Below are 22,973 nucleotides of genomic sequence, written 5' to 3'. Positions count from 1 at the left end.
GACGGTTCCATCGCCTTTTCCCTCACAAACCTAAACCTCGTGGATGGGGTAGGGGGGGCCCTTGAAGGGGGGGTGATGTTATGATTCTGCCGGTTTGGCTGAGGGGGAGGGGGGACGTCTCTTCTGATTGGCTGCCAGGGGTTGTGCTGACGTCAGGGGATAGTACTTTAGCCTGCAGCTGAAGAGTTTCTCTGCTTTTGCGTTACTTATTTGGTGGTAACAGGAAAGCCTGATAGGTTTCTCTCAGAACGTGCTCTAGGTTCTGACAGGGATCTGTGTTGATTTAGAGTATTCTTTTCCTTCCCTCTGGGTTAGCTGCTGCTGTGTGTGTGTGTGTACGTAGCTCTGTAATCAGGGTCAGCTGCTCGGTTGTTTAGTGGGGGCTGGGCATTGCTCAGCCTCCAGGGCTCTGGGCTGAGTGAGAGCTTCTCCTTTGTTTGTTTGTTTTAAGGATTTCTCTTCCCAGTGTCCCGGCCTGCTGGCTCAGTGAGTTTAACCCTTTGTGTACTGTGTGTATTGTATTCCTGCCTCTGCCAGTGTGTTTGTTTGGATGGGCCCCACTCCCTCTCGGGAGGGGAAGCCGTTCTCTCTGATTGTTTGTTGATTTATGGCACTCTCTCTCTGCTGGCTCTACAAGCTTAACCCTTTGTGTTCTGTGTGCCTCTGTCTACAGTGGGTTTGAGGCAAAGGCTTTCTGCCTTCCTTTTGTGTTTGGTTCCTCTGGCTTCTGCCTGGGGCTCCTACCCTGGGGGGGGGGGGGGTTGCTGTGTTAGTTCCCCTGTCCTGCGCTAGTCCCCTGCGTAAGCGTGGCCCGCTCTGGTCCTTTGTTTCCCCCTCTGCCCTATTGCTGGTGTTCAGCGCGTGTCTGGCATCTTGGGGCCCTCTGGGTTCTTTCACCCCTCCCTGTGTGTGATTGGGTTCCAGTTCAGCCGTGAGGCTCGCACGAGTGGCTCTGTCTGCGTGGGTTCCGGTTCGGCCGCGAGGCCCGCCTGTATGCCTATTTCCCTTCTTCCTGAGGGACTGTGGGGAGGGGTAGCTTAGGGGGTATTGTGTAGCTGGGGTGTGCGGTGGTGGGTCGGTCTCCCCTTGGCCTGGGTCGGCGCCCTGCTGGCCTCGGCCAGGGCCCAAGGGCTCACGACCAACCCAACTGATTACAGGCAGGAGCTGCATCAGGGTCAGGTCCATACCAAAGACACCATCATCAAACTTTTACTGCTCCTTTAGCTGTTGCCAGGTCAAGGACGCTTTATGTGTTTCTTCCTTGACCGTTCTTAGGTCAGACAATGCAGAGTATAACATCTCATTTAAGCTGGTCATTTTTTGCTACACCAGATTGACCCAGGAGACCACAGTATGCAGACATCTTCAGGCTCAAAGCGAGGTACAGCCCGTGACTCCACAGAATATGGGCCTTCTTGTTGCAGAGGCCTGTTCTAATGGAAGATCTATGTCCCTTTGTCACACAGCTTTGCCCTTGAGAGATCGCGCCTCAGGCAATATGGATATGTAGAAGGGGTCATTATGACTTTGCTTCACGCCTTAAAAGGCCTACTACCTGTTTGTGCAGCCACCATTTTGGGCATCAGTTTCTCATATTCTGTCCCTTTTGCAGGAAGGCCTTAAAAAGGGCTTGGCTGGAGGGCATGAAAGTCCAGATGTTTCAGAGGACACCTGGAGGGACCAACCCTAGCAATGCATCCAGATGCAGTCTGGTTCTTGAAAGGAGCATCCAATTTGAAACCTCTGGTGTGTATGGCCTGTCCAACTAGGAACCTCAATTTATTCCTTCATACTGCGAGTATCATCCCTTTTGATCTTTTAAAATAATCATCCCTTAAGAACCATATGCTGAAAATGACCTTTTTGGTGGCTGTTTGTTTAGTGAAATGGATTTCAGAGTTCAAAGCTTTATTCTGTTGGGAACCAGTCTTGTATTTCATGGAGGCAGGTGTTGCTATTCATCCTGTTCTGTCCTTTTTGCCAAAGGTGGTTTCAGTCTCATGCTAATCAATCTGTAGATTTGCCTTCCTTAAGGCAGGAAGATTGTGGGGATGAGGAGTTTTGCTTCCTCCTACTTCTGGATGTTTCTAGGGTCCTCATACATTATTTGGAGTTGACTAAGGCTTTCCTGAAGTCAGACCATTTGTTGATGTTGTTTTGGGGCCCCAGGAAAGCAGAGGCTGCTTCAAAAGCTACTATGGCGCATTGACTTAGGGACACTTTTGTCAGCTTATATTTTGGGGGGGAGGTACTACCTAAGACCCCTTAAGGGTCATTTCATTAGAGATATGGCAGCTTCATACATGGAATTGAGTTGCATGCAGTGTCTCTGGCTAAGATTTGTAGAGTGGCAATGTAGACTACATTGCATACTTTCTCTAAGCTCTACAGACTAGATGTTTTCACAAAGGAAGATGTAGCTTTTAGTGCAATAGTGCTTAACAGGTGGTTCAAGGTCCTACCCAGTCTAAGGGGTGCCTTGTTATATCCCATTGGTTCTGGAATAGTCTGTTGGAAAAGAAAGGAAAATTTTGGTCTTACTTGCAAATTTTCTATGAGACTTCCAGACCAGACCACAGTCCCACCACCTATTGTATTTTATAGCTGGTTTTGCCCTCTCTCTGGAGTGGTAGATAAGAAACAGGGAGAAATATGAAACGGGGCAGATCCGAACTCTCCAAAAAATTCCAAAAAAAACAAAATTATGTCAGTATAGTGACTATAATAAAGGGACATAACGGCATCAGATGTTTATGTAAAAAGCTTATAGCGCACACCTATTCCAGATCAAAGCTTAAATCATAAGTAATGCCACACTGGGAAAAGACCAAGGGTCCATCAAGCCCAGCATCCTATCCACGACAGCGGCCAATCCAGGCCAAGGGCACCTGGCAAGCTTCCCAAATGTGCATACATTCTATACATGCTATTCCTGGAATTGTGGATTTTTCCCAAGTCCATTTAGTAGTGGTTTATGGACTTGTCCTTTAGGAAACCGTCTAACCCCTTTTTAAACTCTGCCAAGCTAACTGCCTTCACCACGTTCTCCGGCAACGAATTCCAGAGCTTAATTACACGTTGGGTGAAGAAACATTTTCTCCGATTTGTTTTAAATTTACTACACTGTAGTTTCATCGCATGCCCCCTAGTCCTAGTACTTTTGGAAAGCGTGAACAGACGCTTCACATCCACCTGTTCCATTCCACTCATTATTTTATATACCTCTATCATGTCTCCCCTCAGCGTCTCTTCTCCAAGCTGAAAAGCCCTAGCCTCTTTAGTCTTTCTTCATAGGGAAGTTGTCCCATCCCCGCTATCATTTTAGTCGCCCTTCGCTGCACCTTTTCCAGTTCCATTATATCTTTCTTGAGATGCGGCGACCAGAATTGAACACAATACTCAAGGTGCGGTCGCACCATGGAGCGATACAACGGCATTATAACATCCTCACACCTGTTTTCCATACCTTTCCTAATAATACCCAACATTCTATTCGCTTTCCGAGCCGCAGCAGCACACTGAGCAGAAGGTTTCAGTGTATTATCGACGACGACACCCAGATCCCTGTCTTGGTCCGTAACTCCTAACGTGGAACCTTGCATGACGTAGCTATAATTCGGGTTCTTTTTTCCCACATGCATCACCTTGCACTTGCTCACATTAAACGTCATCTGCCATCTAGCCGCCCAGTCTCTCAGTCTCGTAAGGTCCTTCTGTAATTTTTCACAATCCTGTCGCGAGTTAACGACTTTGAATAACTTTGTGTCATCAGCAAATTTAATTACCTCGCTAGTTACTCCCATCTCTAAATCATTTATAAATATATTACAAATCACTTGCTGTTGTACCCAACCTTACTGTAACTAAATTTTATTAAACACTACAAACATGTTTTCAAAATGTAAGAAAAAAAAGAAAGAAAAACAGTGGTTACATTTTAAAGGTGCTAGTGGAAAGCACCTTTAAGTTAAGTAGTTGCTGTTTTTCTTGCTTTCTTACTTTTTGAAGACATGTCTCCAGTGTTTAATAAAATTTAGTTACAGTAAGGTTGGGCACTACGGCAAGTGATTGATGAACTGATTTAAGCTTCTGGACTGGTCTGGAGAACTCAAAGAAAATTAGTAGATGAGACCAAAGTTTTCCTTCTGTGTTAGTGAGGATTTTCAAAGAGCTGTATCCTAGATCGTGGTTGAGAACAGAAAGCGATGGGTAAACCACGGAAAAATATGGCCTCTCTCATTCAGGACACCGATATCTGACCATTCATCCACATATGACCACTCTGTAGCAAAGGCACTAAAAATGGTTTCACAACACAATCTGCTACTGGTTTAAATTTTGAATACATGGGATCACTTAAACCAAAATAACTGGAGAGCTCCAGTGAGATTTTGAAGCTCAGACCGCTCCAGCTTAAAGCCCCTGAACATCTACAGTGATCTTTGGTGACAATAACAATGTCCACTGGTAGCCTAATACTTAAAAATACATTTGTAAAGAAAGGCTGATTTATTTTTGGATTGTTCATGGGCTTGCCAGTGTTACTCCTTTTTTTTTTTTTAACCTCTCTCTCTCTATTTCTTGTGAGGAGAAGAAATAGGAGACGGCCTCCTGTTTCGTTTCGTGACTAGCAGAGAGTGGAGCCAGACCCTCCACAAACTTTGCTGATCAGGATAAATGCTCTGAATACCTGCAATGCTCATTAGCCACTCTAAACACAGCAATGATAGAAATGATCCTGAGAATTAACACTATCATCACGAAGCCCATCTGTTTCCACCCCAATATGAAACCTCTGCGCCTTGGCTACTGTCAAGTGTGAAGCAATGTTTGAAGAACCTCTGTGATGTGTCACAGCTCTGTCTACGGAGACCTATTTGTGATATTAATATGAACACGTATGTGTAATTATTTGTTCTAGAAAGTATGTGTCAGCTGCAATTTGTTTTCACAAAGAGAAACATGTTCAAGTGTATTCAGACCCAAAAGGTTATAAAGTTGTACAGTGTCATCTCTTGTCCATGGTCTTCCTTTTTCAGTTAGCTGAGTCCTCACAAAAGCATGCTTAGTTTAATGTGATTATGCTATTTAGTTTGCCGTTGATAAGTTAACATGCTCACGTGAACATCAGGTTTTAGCACGTTTTAAATAGCATCCGCACTGCATGTTCTTGCTAAATAAAGTGGAGGGCAAGCATACCACTATTTTACATGTTCCATAACCCTTCATTGACTTAAGCCATTTTTTTTCACTTGATTGCACAGACAGACATATTTTGAATACTCAAGCTAATGCCTTTTCAGGCCCTCTATAACAAATTGTATGGTTTCTTGCACAGCTCAATCCTTTTAGCATATACAAAGGGGCCTTACTCTGCTTGCTAAGATGCATAGGTCCCTATGTGTTGTGCCTTTTCCTTTAAGTGTTATGACATTCCCAGTTACTGATTCATGCAAGAAATGCACATTGTTTACTTCTTTACAGGCCCACAATCAAGAGTCAGCTGCTGTAACCTAATCCCAGTATATTATATTTCACCTCAAATTTTTTCAGCTCTTCCTTAGCAACTGTGTAGAGCACACCAGAAGAGCAGGGGAAAGCAGCTGTTCTTTCTGAACTTTTCAGCCAGTCTTCAAAACGGGCATAATCGTCCAAAAACCTTTGCCAGAGCCTCCACGTTTCCTCAATTCTAGAGAAAGAAAAGGAAGAGGCCGAATGTGTTTTAGGGTACTAGAATTACACATTCCTTACTCACAAGCGTCTAGAACGTTGACGTAATATATCAAGCAACAGCTGTCCCAAACAATATCCGGCAACCAGCCAGAGCATGACAGCAAAGGGCAATCAATATACAAGCGTCTGTGCCGGAATAAACCAGTTGCTTCTCTGCTTGGCTCTTCCTTGGAACTTATAAAACAGAAACATTATGGACATGCAATACTATCATTTTAAAGCCATAGCTGCATGAATACCTGTTTATAAATTACATCCAGCTGGCTAGCTCCATGCAGCTCAACATTTACAAACACAGAATCTAAAGCCCCCCTAATAGAAACCATAGTGCTGTGGCATACAAAGTACAGGACAATGAACTGTGAATGAACTGATGATTGTTTTTTTCTTTTCAAATGTCTACTGTTGTTAATACATTTATAATTGTCATTTTGTTTCCAATATAGCAGCTATATAAAAAAATATTTTCTTCCACCTTTTAGTGATTAGAGCAAAATGTTGTGAACCATGTTGCCCGAGGTTTAAATGTCTTACTTACTACTAGACCTTGAGGAAATCACCCAATCTCTCTTGCCCTTGCTTCCTTTAATTGCTCCCTGTTCTCTCTTGTTCAAGTTTTGCTCTTGAGGGCCACAAACAGACCAGGATTTTGAAAATATGCCTTACGAATGTGCATGACAGAGATTTGCATATAATGGATGCAGTGGGTATGCAAATCTCTCTCATACATATTCATTTGGGATATCCTAAAAATCTAGCTTGTTTGAAGCCTTTCAACTTATATAAGCCTAGTGTAAACAAAGTAGTCTTCTTTCCAGATCAGAATAAGATGCATTTTTGTGTTTCCTTAATATTAAAGGTAGACTGAACCAGGATCAGGGGTCATGGTGGTAAATCCTATCCCAAACACAAGAGGATATAGAGGATACCAAGGTAGGACATCAATGTCAAAAAGAACAAGAGGAGAAAAGGAACTTTCTGATTTCACTGTGTATTATCTGGATTGCCTGTTCATGCATGGATACATACTTGAGTCTCCTCTCCATAGACATTGCACAGATGTTTCGCCACCTTCTGTCTAAGCTGCGAGTAGCCTGCTGGATGGAGTCGCACTCACTTTCTGTGGCACAGGCATCACAGTCATGAAGCAGCACCTCACACAGGTTAAGCACGGATGCCACGCCGGTGCTATGCTTCTCTATATCCCTCTGCAGCTCCTGCAAAGGGAGATATCACTCAGAACTGATACACACAAGTTGAAAAAAGTCATTTATTTTTTTGAGAGTTGGTAATCTCAAATACAACAAAATTCTGCCTGATACAGTGAAAAAAGCAGTTTAAATAATGAATACATAAATAAATAACTTTAAAGCAGTAATTTACTCTCAATCGTGACTAAATATACAGTATGTAGCCTCCAGGCTGGAATGACTTAAGCTTGTCCCAGTTATACATTCTGACTCTGCAGTCTTCTAAGTCTGCTCTCTCCATCCTTCCCTACAAAACAGTACAACAAAACCCTAACAGATTAAATTCAGACAGCAACAGTAACTATAAGCAAGCAGTTTTAGTGGCATTTGCAGTTGCAATGCATGACTTATTAAATCATTCAGTTTAGTAAATATGGTACAGTACATACAGGATATTTAAGGGTGTGCTTTATGGTGGAAGAGTAGCCTAATGGTTAGTGCATTGGGCTTTGATCCTGGGGAACTGGGTTCATTTCCCACTGCAGTTACTTGTGTCACTTAACCCTCCATTGCCCCAGGTACAAATTTAGGGCCCTGTTTACTAAGGTGCGCTAGTAGTGTTTTTAGCGTGCGCTAAATGCTAGAGACACCCATATAGTCCTATGGGCGTTTCTAGCATTAGTGTGGCTTAGTAAACATGGCTCTTAGATTGTGAACCCACTAGGGAAAGGAAAAGGTACCTGCATATAACATAAATATGTAAACTGCTTTGGTTGTACCCACAGAAAGACAGTATATCAAATCCATGATCCTTTATGGTGCCCCAAACTATTTATCTATTTTATTTATTTATTTATTTATTGCATTTGTAACCCACATTTTCCCACCTATTTGCAGGCTCAATGTGGCTTACAGAGTCCTGTTATGGCTTTGTCATTCCAGGATGTCAGATACAATTAGTGTTGTAAAAATTATAGTTTTAATTCTTGATTGGGGAGTTGGGTTTACGTAAAAGGAAAAACAAAATGTTGATTTCTTTTCAGTAAAGCAATTTCAACTACTTGCCCAGATTAACCCCATAGAATGACTTTTTTTGCTGGAAAATGTTTCTTCCTTGAAGAGTAACTGGTCTAAACTTTTTTTTAATTAAATCCCATTATTCATAAAAGCCTCTCAGTAAAAAACAGCTGTATTGAGTCAAATGCTGAAGATATACTATCAGTGGATGTGTACTGGTAACCATAGATGTAGTTTGCCTGCTTCCCTGGTGCATGATTGGTAGACAAAGGGCAAGGAAGCCATACTAGCAACTGGGAGGTGGAAGGAAGCCAATTCAGCATTAGCACTTGCAACATTTGAGGGACACCACCTTCCATTTCCATCCTGAACTACACTTAATGCGTAATTCACTTCTACCTGATTCATACAGATTTCTCCTATGTCCAGAGAATCGGAGGGCGGGGGGGGGGGGGGGCCTTAGTTGCTCAGAACCATAGAGAACAGAGCCACGGTGTTTCAGAGAGACACTTCCAAGTTTGCTGAGTTGGGATTTACTGCTTCTTGAACGGTAAACCCAGTCTGAGTAGAGATGGGGAAAGCGACTGGGTCTAATGCAGGTAAGGCTTAATGGAAGGGATATCAAACAGCTCCAAGAATCAGGCTGAGCCATTACACCAAGGGACTGGCAGTTCTTTACTTCCGAAGAAAAGTAGGTCTACAAGTACACAGATTCAAGTTTGGCTCAGCCTGGTCTTGAAAACATGGAGCTATAGAGGCTATGCTCAAAATAAGTAAAACGAGAAAATCAAATGCAAGGTGTTCAGATTAAATGTTACGTTCAAATACAGAATACAGGATTCGTACTGCTTTTAATTTCACACCCTCAGCTCTAATTTTACTCACACTTGACCACCACACTCTTTCATCAAGTAATGGTACATTCACTAAGCCTCTTACAGTTTCTTCCTATTTTCTAGCCAATTCAAGTGCAACCAAGCCATTGCCCCCTGCAGAATCCAGCGTACCCTAAGACTGACTATTTATTAAGAACAGCAGCATATTCTGTTCCCTCGTCCCTGCCCCAGTTGATTCAGAGAGCAGAAACCAAGCTCAGGAATCAAACACATGTCCTCTAATGTGGTAACACCCAGCACTGCTACACAGCCAGCTAGTAAGTCAGTCCTGACCCATCTTATGGAAATGTCCTACACTGAACTAAGCCAACACTTTTATACCAACTGCACTCTTCCCAATGAGTATCTGCAACAATCCAACAAGCACACTGCACTTTTCCTACATCTGCGATTCCTGGGGGGAATTGTGTGCAGAACTCACCAATCCCCTTGCAGAATTTAGGCAGCTGCCTGGATGAAAAGGAGCAAATGCTCTGGAGGTGGTCATCAGCTAGGCAAGCCTACCTTGCTTTACTGCTGCAGTCACCCTGCATCACTTTGGGATAGCAGATAAGTTCTGGCATCATGAGGCTCTTAGTGAAGACTGAGCGCTCAGTGTCAAAAAACAGTCACAGCATGACTGACAAGCTCAGAGCCACATGATACCAAATGTATTGGCTGTTATAGGATGACACAGGAAGACTACAGGTGTACAGCAAGATGGGACTGATTAACAGTCAGCTTTTTTTGTTTGAGTGGGAGAGGCAGATAACTGGATGTCTTCTTGGATGAATGGCTGCTTGAATGGACAGGCTGGCTCACTGGTTTGGAATTAGGCAGTTTATTTGGATGACTCGCTGGGGATAATGAGAGAGTAGGACTGGGAAGGGGATGTACATAGGCAAGAGCAGTTTTTGCCACATGGTTAGAACTTCCGATTTTGATGGATTTTAAATAAGAAATCTGCAGTTTCTAGGAGGCACTACGAGCTGCCAGTAGCACTGACATTCTAAAACCACTGCCATTTTTGGCAAGAGTCACATACAGCAAGAATTCTGTGGATACAGTAAAATCCACAAAATCGAGAATTATTACAGTACTCAGTGGAATTCTGCACCTCTGAGAAATAACCCTGTAGATATTCAGCCTCGGCAGACAGATTTTTCTAATTGTTGGCCGCCGTGGCTGAAATAAATCCATATGGAACTTTGGAAGGCTAAGTGCTTTGAAAATGAGCCCCTTGGTGTCTTTGAAACCTACTGTTTGTCTTAACTGTGCAGTGCCAATTTGTGGATCTGTTTTATTAACCGGGCCCATTTCTACTTCCAATAAGATTTGTTTTACCACATATATTTCTTGTCCATATGTTTTATTATAGCTTCTGCTGTTATTAAGCCTGTGTTAAGGACTGAATAATAGAACATTCAAGCAAGCAGCATTTTAATTCTGAAGAACATCATATCTTGTACAAAATTACTGAAGCATCAGGAGTCTTACCAGTGCTGGTTTCATGCTGGGGTTAAGAAAGCATTCACATACTTTGCATGCGATATATTTGCCACTTCTTTCCTCTGTTCCCCGTTTACTACACCCTGTATAAACTGCTCTTACTGCCAAAACTTCCCCTTCTCTAGTTCTAATCTCTCTCACATCCAATGTTTAGGTTGTGGTTACGGTACCTTACCTCTGACTGGGAGGATCAGCGTGTTGCATCCTGTGGGTCCAACGCTGGAGCCTGATAGCCCAAGTATGTTGTTGTACTTGGGCCTCCCACGCTGTGGTGCCACTGTTATTAACTGTTTCAGGATTTTACTCCTCTACCTTATGTGTTTGGTTTACCTGCTGCTCATTTAGTTTCCTTTGTATCTCCTCGGAATTGCTGGTTTCATACACAATGGGCTTGGACAGCTCGGACTCGATGTGGGCCAGCCATGATCTCAGGCTGCTCATGTTCTTATCCAGCTGTTGCACAGCAATGAGAGTCTCTTTCAATTTCTTCACTCTGTTGGAGCAACAGTGAAAAAAAAATGAATACAGTACACATTCTGGGGTCACTTATAAGGCAGTAGAAGCAAGCAAAAAGCTAAAGTTCTATCTTAACTTTCCTAGCCTTGTATGTAGGCAGTAAACCGAGATGATTTACATATTAAAGAGGCTACAATGGTCAATCATCTTGGGGAATACAAGATTTTGCCATTTTATTTACCTGTAAATAGAGTTTGCTTAGAAAGCCTACCCTCACAGTCTACCTTGAGTCTAACAAAGTATTCACAAATGCCAGTAGATGACCAGTCAAACTAAAGTAAGACACCAAAACTAAAAAAATTAGCCAAGTTTGCCAATCTATGCCCACGTTAAACAGCACAACTTAAAAATAGGAGAATGTTCATAAGCAAAGTTATCATCTGCTATGTTTGTAAACCCACAGCATGTCAGCCATAAGTAACACTAACTTATTATAAAAACTGAAACAAAATCAGCCTCTCATTCATTAAATTTGTCTGGAAGTTATTTAACAGTCCAGTACGTTCGTGGGAGAAAATAACGGTATTTCAGTTTACTTTAAGGAGACTATTATGTTGTATCAATCCATAGCAAAAGTTGGAACATTCTGAATAGCAATTGCAAATATATTTGGCCATTTATGGTTTTATACAACTTGTGATAAAACCAGCATGGTAATTGTGTATGGAATATCAGGCTTACTAAACTAATTTTATACAGACCACATGTCGAAAGAATCATGTTAAACTGAGTATGAACATTTTAATGAGTACTCTAAATTTAAGAATATTTCCCTGCATTCACAAGCCAAAAGTGAATAGGACAGTTAACCTGGGGCATATACAGGATCCCCTTCCAATCCCCCCATTAATGTTTTATTTCTGACCTCCCATGAGGACCTCAAGGAACTTTCCTTCTCAGTCCCTATGCAAAGAAAACAGCTGTGAGGAGGTTGCAGGCCTATCTGCTACCTGCTCCACTCCTGGCAATATAGTAGACTAGCCCTGGTTTAACCATTAAGCAAAAAAAAGCACAAGCTTAGGTCACCAAGGGAAGGGGGCCACTACAGAGCTTTTCACCCTAGCTATCATGACCTTAACTCTTTCATTGCTGTCAGACACAACAATTATCCAACATTAATTTCAGTGTTTTTCTAATCATTATAAAAAATATATGATGTTATTCTGATGTTGGGTCAGGGGTGGGGGGTTGGAAGAAAGGGCAGGGGAGGAATGGGATAATATTAAAAATGTATCTTCCCGTTGATGGATTCATACACTTTAGTTTTGGGCAGTATGGTTTGGCGTCCAATTTATGGTTTGTGATAATTGTTGTATGGGTCAGTATTGTAAGCTTAATTAAAAGCATTGAATAAAAGAATTTTGCAGTTTAAAAATAAGAGTGGTTACGTTGAGGAAGCAGTTATATAATTTGTAATCAGAGTGAAATAAAGAAACTCAGAGGGGAATATACCATGAATATTCATGAGAGATTTGCATGCAGTGGATTCAGGCCCTGGTCGGAGAGGCAGCACGTTACTGCTAGAGCTGCTGAAAGAGTAGTGAGGTTTGAAGGATGGCCAGTGAGGAGAATGAATCATCTGATGTGGGAAGCTGAGAGAGGTATGCTGGATAGGCAGGGTGACAGAGATGATAATGCTGTGTTAGCTCTAGGCAAGGAGGTTTGATTGAGAACAAGAGACAGCATGAAGTCTAAAAGTTGTAGCTAATTAGGTTAATCTCTGTTTCCCCTTTCCCGCGCAGCTGTCTTCGCTGTAAACTCAAAACAAAGCAAGCAAACCTATCACCTGCTGCATCCACATAGTTGTTCTTTATTGTTGGTAGCATTTTTATTTAATCTCACCTATATTTTCAAATATCCCGGCCTGTGCAGCATACAAATGTACACAGAGGTAGTATAATAATGGAATACATTTTCACAAGTTATAAATGTCATTTGGAGGGGCAGGTTATAGGGACACTCTAGCATTGTTATATTCATGCAGAGATTTCTTTTTTCTCCTGGTAAAGGGGTCACTAAAACAGACATCATGTTATGAGAATCAGGTGCTCAACATTCAGAGTTTCCATCTATTTATTTATTTACGGCATTTATATCCCACATTAAACATGAATTAGATTGAAACGTGGGAGAATTTAACATCTTTTTTTTTCCTGTGCCTAGCTAGATCAAAAGAGAAAGATGGTTTGTGGGAACTTGCTCCTTTTGTTTTGTGGGAATGCACAGGTATATAATTATAGAAATGCAATATTATTTATTACTACTATTTAAAAGAGAGAGATTGTATAATAAGGGCAGAGCTACCTTCATGCAGAAGTCCAGAGCCAGACTAAATGTGCCAATATTTTCCAGTTCTGTGGTATATATTTATTTCTTCTTCAAATCTGTTTGGTTGTACAAGGTATGTTTTTTTTGCCTGGGGGGGGGGGGGGGGGGGGGGGGTTAATCTTTGTTTCTATATAGATGAGTCCCAGGAATAATGATGGCTAAGGGAAAACAGCAGTAGAACAGTTGGAGCTGAATGACATTTATGTCCATACAAAATTAATTATTTTCAATGGAAATTAAATCTGTTGGCTGCCTGCTATGTGAATATTTCATCACTCTTTCATTATTGCTACCAAGTATTACATATTTAGGGCATATGCGTTGAACATAGATTGGTTTAAATTCATTTATCTAGACCTTACATGCATATGGTATTGATTGTTAAACCCAAAGGCAAAACCTAAGGGTGGTTAAACAATTTGGTATAAACTGTGTTGTTTGTGACTTTACTTGCTTTGTACTGCTTTGAGTCCTACTGATATGTACATCTGTTGTGTTATTTTGTTGAGTGGCAACAGTCAGGTGGACTTATGAAAGGGAGGGGAATATGGCAGGGGAAGGGTTCTTGGGGTTGCATATGGAATTTTACAGTAAATACTGTACATATTATTATTTGTAAATTGGTTGCTACACTGTACCTTTGTACCAATAAAATGCATAATAAAGTTACGTACATATATATATATCGCTTTTTTGGCGGGGGGGGGGGGAGAACCTGTGGTTAAGAATTTACGAGCACACCACTGTGTTCAAATATTTGAAAGGTATTAATCTGCAAATAAACATTTTTCAGAGATGGGAAGGCGGAAGAACTGGAGGACATGAATTGAGTTTCAAAGGAGGCCGACTCAGGAATTATGCCAGGAAATATTTTTTTACAGAGGGGGTGGTATACACCTGGAATGACCTCCCGCGGGAGGTAGTAGAGATGCAAACCGTTATGGAATTCAAAAATGCATGGGACAAATACAAAGTAATCCTGTTTAGAAGGAATGAATCCAAAGAAACATAGTAGAGATAAAGTAGGAAAGACAGTGCTGGGCAGACTTCTATGGTCTGTGCACTGATCTAGGCTGAACAGATTTGGATGGGCTGGAGTGCAGCTTTTTCAGGGGCAGACTTCTACGTTCTATGTCCTAAAAATTGAAAGGGGTTTTACATATGATGTATCACATTATACCATATGTAATAAGTTTTACCTTGTCGGGCAGACTTTATGGATTGTACAGGTCTTTAACTAACATCATCTACTATGTATGTTACTGCTGCATGAAGTCAAGGCAGCTATTTTGACTAGAGACAAGTGCTGGGCAGGAGCGACTAGGGATTGTTCCTACCCCAGTGCACCACTAGACCACCAGAACAGAAAAGTAGGCCCAGGAGCAGGTGTGATGGTCTATGGCTGGGCCCGGGGGGGTGGGGGGGGGAGCTCCTTAAGTTCAGGGAGAAGGGAGGAGGAGACCCTTAGGTCAGAAAAAAAAGTTTCTGGTTCAGCCAAAAATGTACTGGCATTTTTGCCCGAAACCGAAACAAGGCTGAATGTGGATTTCAGGTCAGTTTCAGCGCTGAAGCCACAACTGAAACTGAAATTCGGTCGGCTATTTAAAATCTGTCCTAAGTTTGCATGCGAGGTAACAGAAGCTAAGGTGACTTGCCTAAGGTCACAAGAAAAATCAGTGGGAGATGTAGGATCTGAATCCTGGTTTCTCTGGTTCACAGTGCATGGCTCAAACCTCTAAGCCAAGCCAGCTCCATTCAAGAGTTCCAAAGAAGCTATCTAATGGCTCTCTCACAGCCTGTACTGCCAAGACGACAACTTGATCCATTGGCTTGGAGGAAGTTAGATTCCCAGGCTCTGAGGCCAGAACAGAAATTCTGATAAAATACGTCTTATGATTTCTCTCTCAGACACATCCAAAATATTTGGCATTGAACAGAAAAGAAGTATGTCAGCTAGTTAGTTACATTTATCACAGGCAGGAAAATAAATGACAGATTAGAAATTAAATTAACTCCCTTAAGTCTGCATTATTCAAGCCAAAAAATATAAAGTGATTATTCAGATATGCTGAAGTGAAGAATGTAAAAGCTCAATCTTTGTTAAACCAGACAACTAAGTTGGCCATGGTTCTTTATACCGTGATACACATGTTGTGAATGGAAGTCTGGCTGACATAAGAATAGCCATACTGGGTCAGACCAATGGTTCATCTAGCCCAGTATCCTGTTTCCAACAGTAGCCAATCCAGGTCACAAATACCTGGCAGAAACACAAATAGTAGCAAAATCCCATGCTACCAATCTCAAGTAAGCAGTGGCTTCCCCATGTCTATCTCAATAGCAAAATATAGAGTTTTCCATCAGGAAATTGTTCAAATCTTTTTAAAACCCAGATACGCTAGTCAATATTACCTCACTCACTGGCAATGAGTTCCAGAGCTTAACTATTCATTGAGTGAAAAAAAATATTTCCATCTACTTGTTTTAAAAGTATTTCTCTGTAACTTCATTGAGTGTCCCCTATTTTTTGTACTTTTTGAAAGAATAAAAAAATCAATTCACTTGTACTTGTTCTACACCACTCAAGATTTTGTAGACCTCAATCATATTTCCCCTCAGCCGTCTCTTTTCCAAGCTGAAGAGCTCTAACATCTCTAGCCTTTCTTCATATGAGAGGCATTTCCATCTCCTTTATCAATATGGTGGCTCTTCTTTCTAATTCCACTATATCTTTTTTGAGATATAGCGACCAGAATTGAATGCAATTCTCAATGTGAGATATAGAGGCATAATAGAATTCTTGGTTTTATTTACCACTAGTAAAAAAGGCCCGTTTCTGGAACGAATGAAACGGGTGCTAGCAAGGTTTTCCTGGGAGTGTGTATGTTTGAGAGAGAGAGCCAGAGTGAATGTGCGGGTGTGTGACAGAGTGAGACTGTGTGACAGTGTGTGTGTGTGAGAATGAGAGTGTGTGACAGGGCCCCCTCCCCTGTTCCTAATGCCCCTCACTCCGTTCCCTCCCCTCCTTTTCCTCCTCCTTCCCACACTTTGGGTTCCTTAAGGCTTTCAAAAGTCTATGTACCCCCGTGGCCCTAACGCCCAGTATCCGGATATCCCACCGCTTTCCTCCTCACCCCTCCCCCAAGATGTAATACTTTCACGTCCTTAATTTTTTTAAAAAAGTGTCCTATCTACCCTGTGTACAAATGCCCGGCATTCAGATTGTGTTCCTGTCGTAAATTTTCATTTCTTTCATTCATTCAGAACTTGCCCCCCCCCCCCCCCCCCCGAACACTTTTGGTTCCTTCAGTCTTTTAAAACTCTCCTATGTACCCTGTGTGCTAATGGCCAGCAGTGAGATTGTTTTCCTGTCCCAAATTTGCATGTCTTTCAGTCATTCACAATTCCCCCCCCCCTTCTCCAGTTTAACACTTTGGATTCCTTCAGTCTTTTAAAACTCTCCTATCTACCCTGTGTCCTAATGGCCAGCATTCAGATTGTTTTCCTTTCCTAAATGTTCATGTCTTTCAGTGGTTCAGAACTCCCCCCTTCCCCCCTTTAACACTTTTGGTTCCTTCAGTCTTTTAAAACTCTCCTATCAACCCTGTGTCCTAATGGCCAGCACTCAGATTGTTTTGCTTTGCCAAATTGTCTGTCACTGATGACACTGAGGTCAGTGCACACCTGCCTAGCAGACCACTTCCGGCAGGCACGGTCCCAGGTACATCCTGTTGGAGGTGAGAATTATTATATAGGATTTCTTTCCTAAATAATTCCTAGAATCCTGTTTGCTTTGTTGGCCTCCACTGCACACTGGGCAGAAGATTTCAGCGTATTGTCTACAATACACCTAGATCTTTTTCTTGGGGGCTGAGCCCCAAAGTGGGTACTAGCATCAGGTAACTACGATTCAGATTATTCATCCCAATGTGCATCACTTTGTATTTGACCACATTAAATTTCATCTGCCAGTGGGATGCCCAGTATGCCACTTTCCTAAAGTCTTCCTGCAATTTTTCTCAGTCTGCATGTGTTTTAACAACTTTGAATGGTTTTTTGTCATCTGCAAATTTAATCACCTCACTTGTCATCCCAGTTTTCAAATCATTTATAAATAGCACCAGTCCCAGTACAGATCCCTTTAGCCCTCCACTATTCATCTTCCTCCATTGAGAAAACTGGCCATTTAACCCAACCCTCTGTTTTCTGTCTAATAACCAATTACTAATCCACAACAAAACATTGTCTTCTATCTCATAACTCTAGTTTTCTCAGGAGTTTCTCATAAGGAACTTTGTCAAAAGCTTTCTGAAAGTCTAGATAAACTACATCAACCAGCCCACCTTTATCAACATGTTATTTATGTCTTCAAAGAAATGAAGCAGATTGGTGAGGAAAGCATTCCCTTGGCTGAATGCATGCCGAATCTGTTCCATTAAAGGATATCCACATTGAATATGTATGAACTTGATTTGCACACTGCCTCCACTATATGCAAATCTCTCTTTCTCTTGTTCTCTCTGAATGTCCCTTCTGCACTTTCATGATCTAACTGTCCTACGGATTTCCCTCTCAGGCTTTCTGCTTCTGATGTACCTGAAAAAATTGTTACTGTGAGTTTTTGCCTCTGCTGCAAGTTTCTCTTTATATTCTTTTTTAGCCTTCTTTATCAATGCTTTGTATCTAACTTGCAGGGCTTATGTTGCTTCTTATTTTCTTCATTTGGGTTCTTTTTCCATTCTTTGGAGGATGTTCTTTTGGCTCTAATAGCCTCATTCGCTTTACCTTTTAACTATGCTGGCTTTGGTTTGCTTTTATTTCCACCTTTGTAAATACATGCTATGCATCTGGTCTGGGCTTCGAAGGTAAAATTATGTATCATACCTGATAATTTTCTTTCCATTAATCATAGCTGATCAATCCATAGACTGGTGGGTTGTGTCCATCTACCAGCAGGTGGAGATAGAGAGCAAAGCTTTTGCCTCCCTATATGTGGTCATGTGCTGCCGGAAACTCCTCAGTATGTCGATATCAAAGCTCCATCCGCAGGACTCAGCACTTAGAGAATTACACCCACAAAGGGACACTCTGCCCAGCTCACCACCGCCGAAACGGGGGGGGGAATTAACCCAGCTCATCCCCACACAAGTGGGGGAGGGGAATCCGTCCAGCTCATCCCCGCGGAGCGGGGGAGGGACACCACCCCGCCGATGCGGGGGGATCTGGCTTATCCTGCAACCGCAACCGCGGGAGGAGCTGACTGACCCTAACACCGCCGAAGCGGGAGGGGTACAAAGCTGCCCTACAGCCGCACGAAGCGGGAGGGAGCGCCGGCAGAATTTATGTCTCAATCCAGCCCCGTAAAACGGAGGGGAGAGGAATGCAGCAGCTCACTAACACAAACTCGTCTCAACTCTTGAAGAATCCAATTGAAAAAATTTGAACACGAAGTCCTCCTGAACAGGAACTGAAGACTAAACTTGAACCTGAAATGCAACCAGAATATAAACAGTACAGATATCTGGGAGGGGCTATGGATTGATCAGCTATGATTAATGGAAAGAAAATTATCAGGTATGATACATAATTTTACCTTCCATATCATCATGCTGATCAATCCATAGACTGGTGGGATGTACCGAAGCAGTACTCACCCAGGGCGGGACATAGAAATCCCTGACCGCAACACTGAAGCTCCAAACCGGGCCTCCGCCCGAGCAGCCACAGACAAGCGGTAATGCCTGGAGAAGGTATGGGCCGATGCCCAAGTTGCCGCCTTGCAAATCTCTTCCAAGGAGACGGACCCGGCCTCTGCCATCGAGGCCGCCTGAGCTCTAGTGGAGTGAGCCTTCAGCTGGATAGGCGGCACCTTCCCCGCGGCCACATAAGCCGCTGCAATGGCTTCCTTGACCCATCTTGCCACTGTAGGCTTAGCAGCCTGCAGACCCTTACGAGGACCTGCAAACAGGACAAACAGATGATCCGATTTCCGGAAATCATTGGTCACTTCCAAGTATCTGATGATGACTCGTCTCACATCCAGATATTTGAGAGCAGAGAATTCCTCTGGGTAGTCCTCCCTACGAAAGGAAGGGAGACAGAGCTGCTGATTCACATGGAAGCGAGAAACAATCTTGGGCAGGAAGGAAGGCACTGTGCGAATAGTCACTCCTGCCTCAGTGAACTGCAGAAAAGGCTCTCGACATGAGAGTGCCTGGAGCTCGGAAACTCTTCTGCCTGAAGTGATAGCCACCAAAAAGACTGCTTTCAACGTCAGGTCTTTCAGAGATGCCCTCGACAAGGGTTCAAAAGGCGGCTTCTGCAAGGCTCTTAGCACCATGTTGAGATTCCATGCAGGCACCACTGAGTGCAGAGGAGGGCGCAGGTGATTAACTCCCTTGAGAAAACGTACCACATCTGGCTGCGAAGCCAGGGAAGCACCCTTCAGGCGGCCCCTGAAGCAAGCCAGAGCCGCTACCTGGACTTTAAGGGAACTGAGCGACAGGCCTTTCTCCAGACCTTCTTGCAGGAACGCCAGCACTGAAGAAATTGGAGCAGTGAAGGGAGAAAGTGAGTCTGCTTCACACCACGCTGCGAAGGTACGCCAAACCCTGGCATAAGCAGTAGAAGTAGAGCGCTTCCTCGCTCTCAGCATAGTGGCGATGACCTTGTCTGAGAAGCCCTTCTTCCTCAGACGCTGCCGCTCAATAGCCAGGCCGTAAGACCAAAGGGGGAGGGATCCTCCATCACCACGGGACCCTGATGCAACAGGCCCTGCTCCACTGGCAGCCGCAGAGGGTCGTCCACTGAGAGCCTGATCAAGTCCGCATACCAGGGACGTCTGGGCCAGTCCGGACCCACCAGGATTATCCGGCCCGGATGCTTTGCCACCCGGTCTAGTACCCTGCCCAACATGGGCCAGGGCGGGAACACATAGAGAAGCTCTTGTGTCGGCCACTGTTGGAGAAGAGCATCTACTCCCAGAGATCGAGGGTCCCGTCCTCTGCTGTAAAAGCGCGGCACTTGGCAATTGGCCGATGACGCCATCAGATCTAGGCTCGGCTGGCCCCAGCGCTTCGTGATGTCCAAGAACGCCTGAGCCGATAACTGCCACTCTCCGGGATCCAAGGTATGGCGACTGAGAAAGTCCGCCTTGACATTCATGACTCTGGCAATGTGGGCCGCTGACAGCTGTTCCAGGTTCGCTTCCGCCCACTGGCATAGCTTCATGGCTTCCTTGGCTAGAGGGGCACTCTTGGTACCTCCCTGGCGGTTGACATAGGCCACAGCCGTGGCATTGTCCGACAGGACCCGTACTGGCTTCAACGCCAGTACCGGGAGGAACTCCAAAAGCGCCAACTGAATGGCTCTGAGTTCCAGGAGGTTGATAGACCACTTTGCCTCTGCAGGAGACCAGAGCCCCTGCGCTGTCCTTCCCATGCAGTGGGCTCCCCAGCCCGTCAAAGAGGCATCCGTCATGACGACAATCCACTCCGGGGTCACAAGAGGCATCCCTGCAGACAACTTGTCTGTCTTCAGCCACCAGCTCAGCGCCTTGCGCACTGCTGGGTTCAAGGGAAGGCGCACAGCATAATCCTCCGACACCGGAGTCCAGCGCTGCAGCAGAGAGTGTTGTAGTGGTCTCATATGAGCCCTGGCCCAGGGCACTACTTCCATCGTGGCAGTCATAGAGCCTAACAGCTGCACATAGTCCCAAGCCCGAAGCGGAGAGGCTACTAGGAACTGGTCCACCTGAGCCTGAAGTTTGACAATCCGATTGTCCGGCAGGAACACTCTGCCCACTTGGGTGTCGAAACGAACTCCCAGATACTCCAGGGACTGAGTCGGGCGCAGCTGGCTTTTCTCCCAGTTGATGATCCACCCCAGGGAGCTCAAAAGAGCAATCACCCGGTCCACAGCTTTGCCGCACTCTGCATAAGAGGGGGCTCGGATCAACCAGTCGTCCAGATAAGGATGGACTTGTACTCCTTCCTTTCGCAGGAAGGCCGCGATGACCACCATTACTTTGGAGAAGGTCCGCGGAGCAGTAGCCAACCCGAACGGGAGGGCTCTGAACTGGAAGTGTCGGCCCAGGACTGCAAAACGCAGAAAGCGTTGATGAGGAGGCCAGATGGGAATATGCAAGTACGCTTCCTTGATGTCCAAGGATGCCAGGAACTCCCCTGCCTTCACTGCCGCTATAACAGAGCGGAGAGTCTCCATGCGAAAGTGCCGAACTTTCAAGGCCCGATTGACCCCTTTGAGGTCGAGGATAGGCCATACAGAACCTCCTTTCTTTGGTACCACAAAGTAAATGGAGTAACGTCCCTTGCCAAGCTGATTTTCTGGCACCGGAACGACCGCACCCAGGCGGATCAGATTGTCCAAGGTCTGCTGCACTGCCACAGCTTTGACCGGAGACTTGCAGGGAGAGAGTACAAACCCGTCTCTTAAGGGTCGGCAGAACTCTAGCTTGTAGCCGTCTCTGATGACTTCCAGCACCCAAGTGTCTGAAGTTACCCTGGTCCACTCGCCCAGAAACGAGGACAGGCGTCCTCCAATCTGCACTGGGCCATGGACCAGGACCCCGTCATTGGGTACGAGACCCTGGGGGAGGACCGGAGGGCGCACCTCCGGGACGGCGGTCTCTGCGAAAGGAATGCTGCTTGGGGGAGTAGTTCCTCTTGAAGGAAGAGGGGGCAGAGGAGCCCGACTTGCCCGGGCGGTACCGACGGGCTTCCTGAAACCGTCCTCTGGAGATACCGGGGCGAGCACTGGCCCGAGCCCTGACCTCTGGTAACCTCTTGCCCTTAGACGTGCCGAGATCAGTCACAATTTTGTCCAGCTCGACCCCAAAGAGCAGCTTGCCTTTAAAAGGCAACTTAGCCAGGCGGGACTTAGAGGCGTGGTCAGCAGACCAATGTTTCAGCCAAAGCCAGCGTCGCGCAGAGATTGTCTGAGCCATACCTTTAGCCGAGGCTCTCAAGACATCATACAGTAAGTCTGCCAAATAAGCCAAGCCCGATTCCAGGGCCGGCCAATCAGCCCTCAAGGAAGGATCCGACGGGGAAGCCCGCTGCACAATCGTCAGGCACGCCCTGGCCACATAGGAGCCGCAAACTGAGGCCTGCAAACTTAAGGCAGCCGCCTCGAAGGACGACCTTAAGGCCGCCTCCAATCTTCTGTCTTGAGCGTCTTTTAGGGCCGTGCCACCTTCCACCGGCAACGCCGTTTTCTTAGTCACCGCAGTGATTAAAGAATCCACGGTAGGCCAAAGAAAGGCCTCACGTTCACTTTCAGGCAAAGGATAGAGGCGGGACATAGCCCTAGCCACTTTGAGGCTCGCTTCCGGGACATCCCATTGAGCCGAAATTAAGGTGTGCATGGCATCATACACGTGGAAGGTTCTAGGCGGGCGCTTCGTCCCCAGCATAATGGCGGAGCCAACAGGGGCTGAGGGAGAGACGTCCTCTGGAGAGGAAATCTTCAAAATGCTCATGGCCTGCACTAACAGGTTGGGCAAATCCTCTGAGCGAAAGATCCGCGCTGCAGAGGAGTCATCCGCTCCATCCGAGCGGGAATCCGTCTCCTCCAAGGAATCCCCAAAGGACCGTTGGGAGAACTCAGATACGCTGCCCTCATCTACATCAGAGGAGACAGAGTCCTCTAAGCCCTGGGAATCCACCCGAGGGCGTTTACTTCCGGGGGCCTCAACCCCTTTGTCGGACAAGAGAGATGGGGCAGCGTTTTGCATAAGGAAGGCCTGATGCAGCAGCAAAATAAACTCGGGGGAGAAACCCCCCAG

At 44.8% G+C, this 22,973-nt stretch overlaps 1 protein-coding gene across 1 annotated transcript in view; it reads right to left on the bottom strand.

The window, feature by feature from the left end:
* SYNE1 (spectrin repeat containing nuclear envelope protein 1) overlaps positions 1-22,973 on the bottom strand; it is a 982,166-nt gene that overhangs the window by 100,573 nt on the left and 858,620 nt on the right. The window contains 3 exon segments of the mRNA XM_030198470.1: positions 5,539-5,689; positions 6,763-6,950; positions 10,655-10,817. Coding sequence (XP_030054330.1) covers positions 5,539-5,689; positions 6,763-6,950; positions 10,655-10,817 — 502 coding nt within the window.

This window comes from Microcaecilia unicolor, chromosome 3 (genome assembly GCF_901765095.1).
Source record: "Microcaecilia unicolor chromosome 3, aMicUni1.1, whole genome shotgun sequence".
NCBI classification, from domain to species: domain Eukaryota; kingdom Metazoa; phylum Chordata; class Amphibia; order Gymnophiona; family Siphonopidae; genus Microcaecilia; species Microcaecilia unicolor.
Note: the sequence above shows the minus strand (reverse complement) of the source record. Positions and strands in the feature narration are given on the sequence as shown.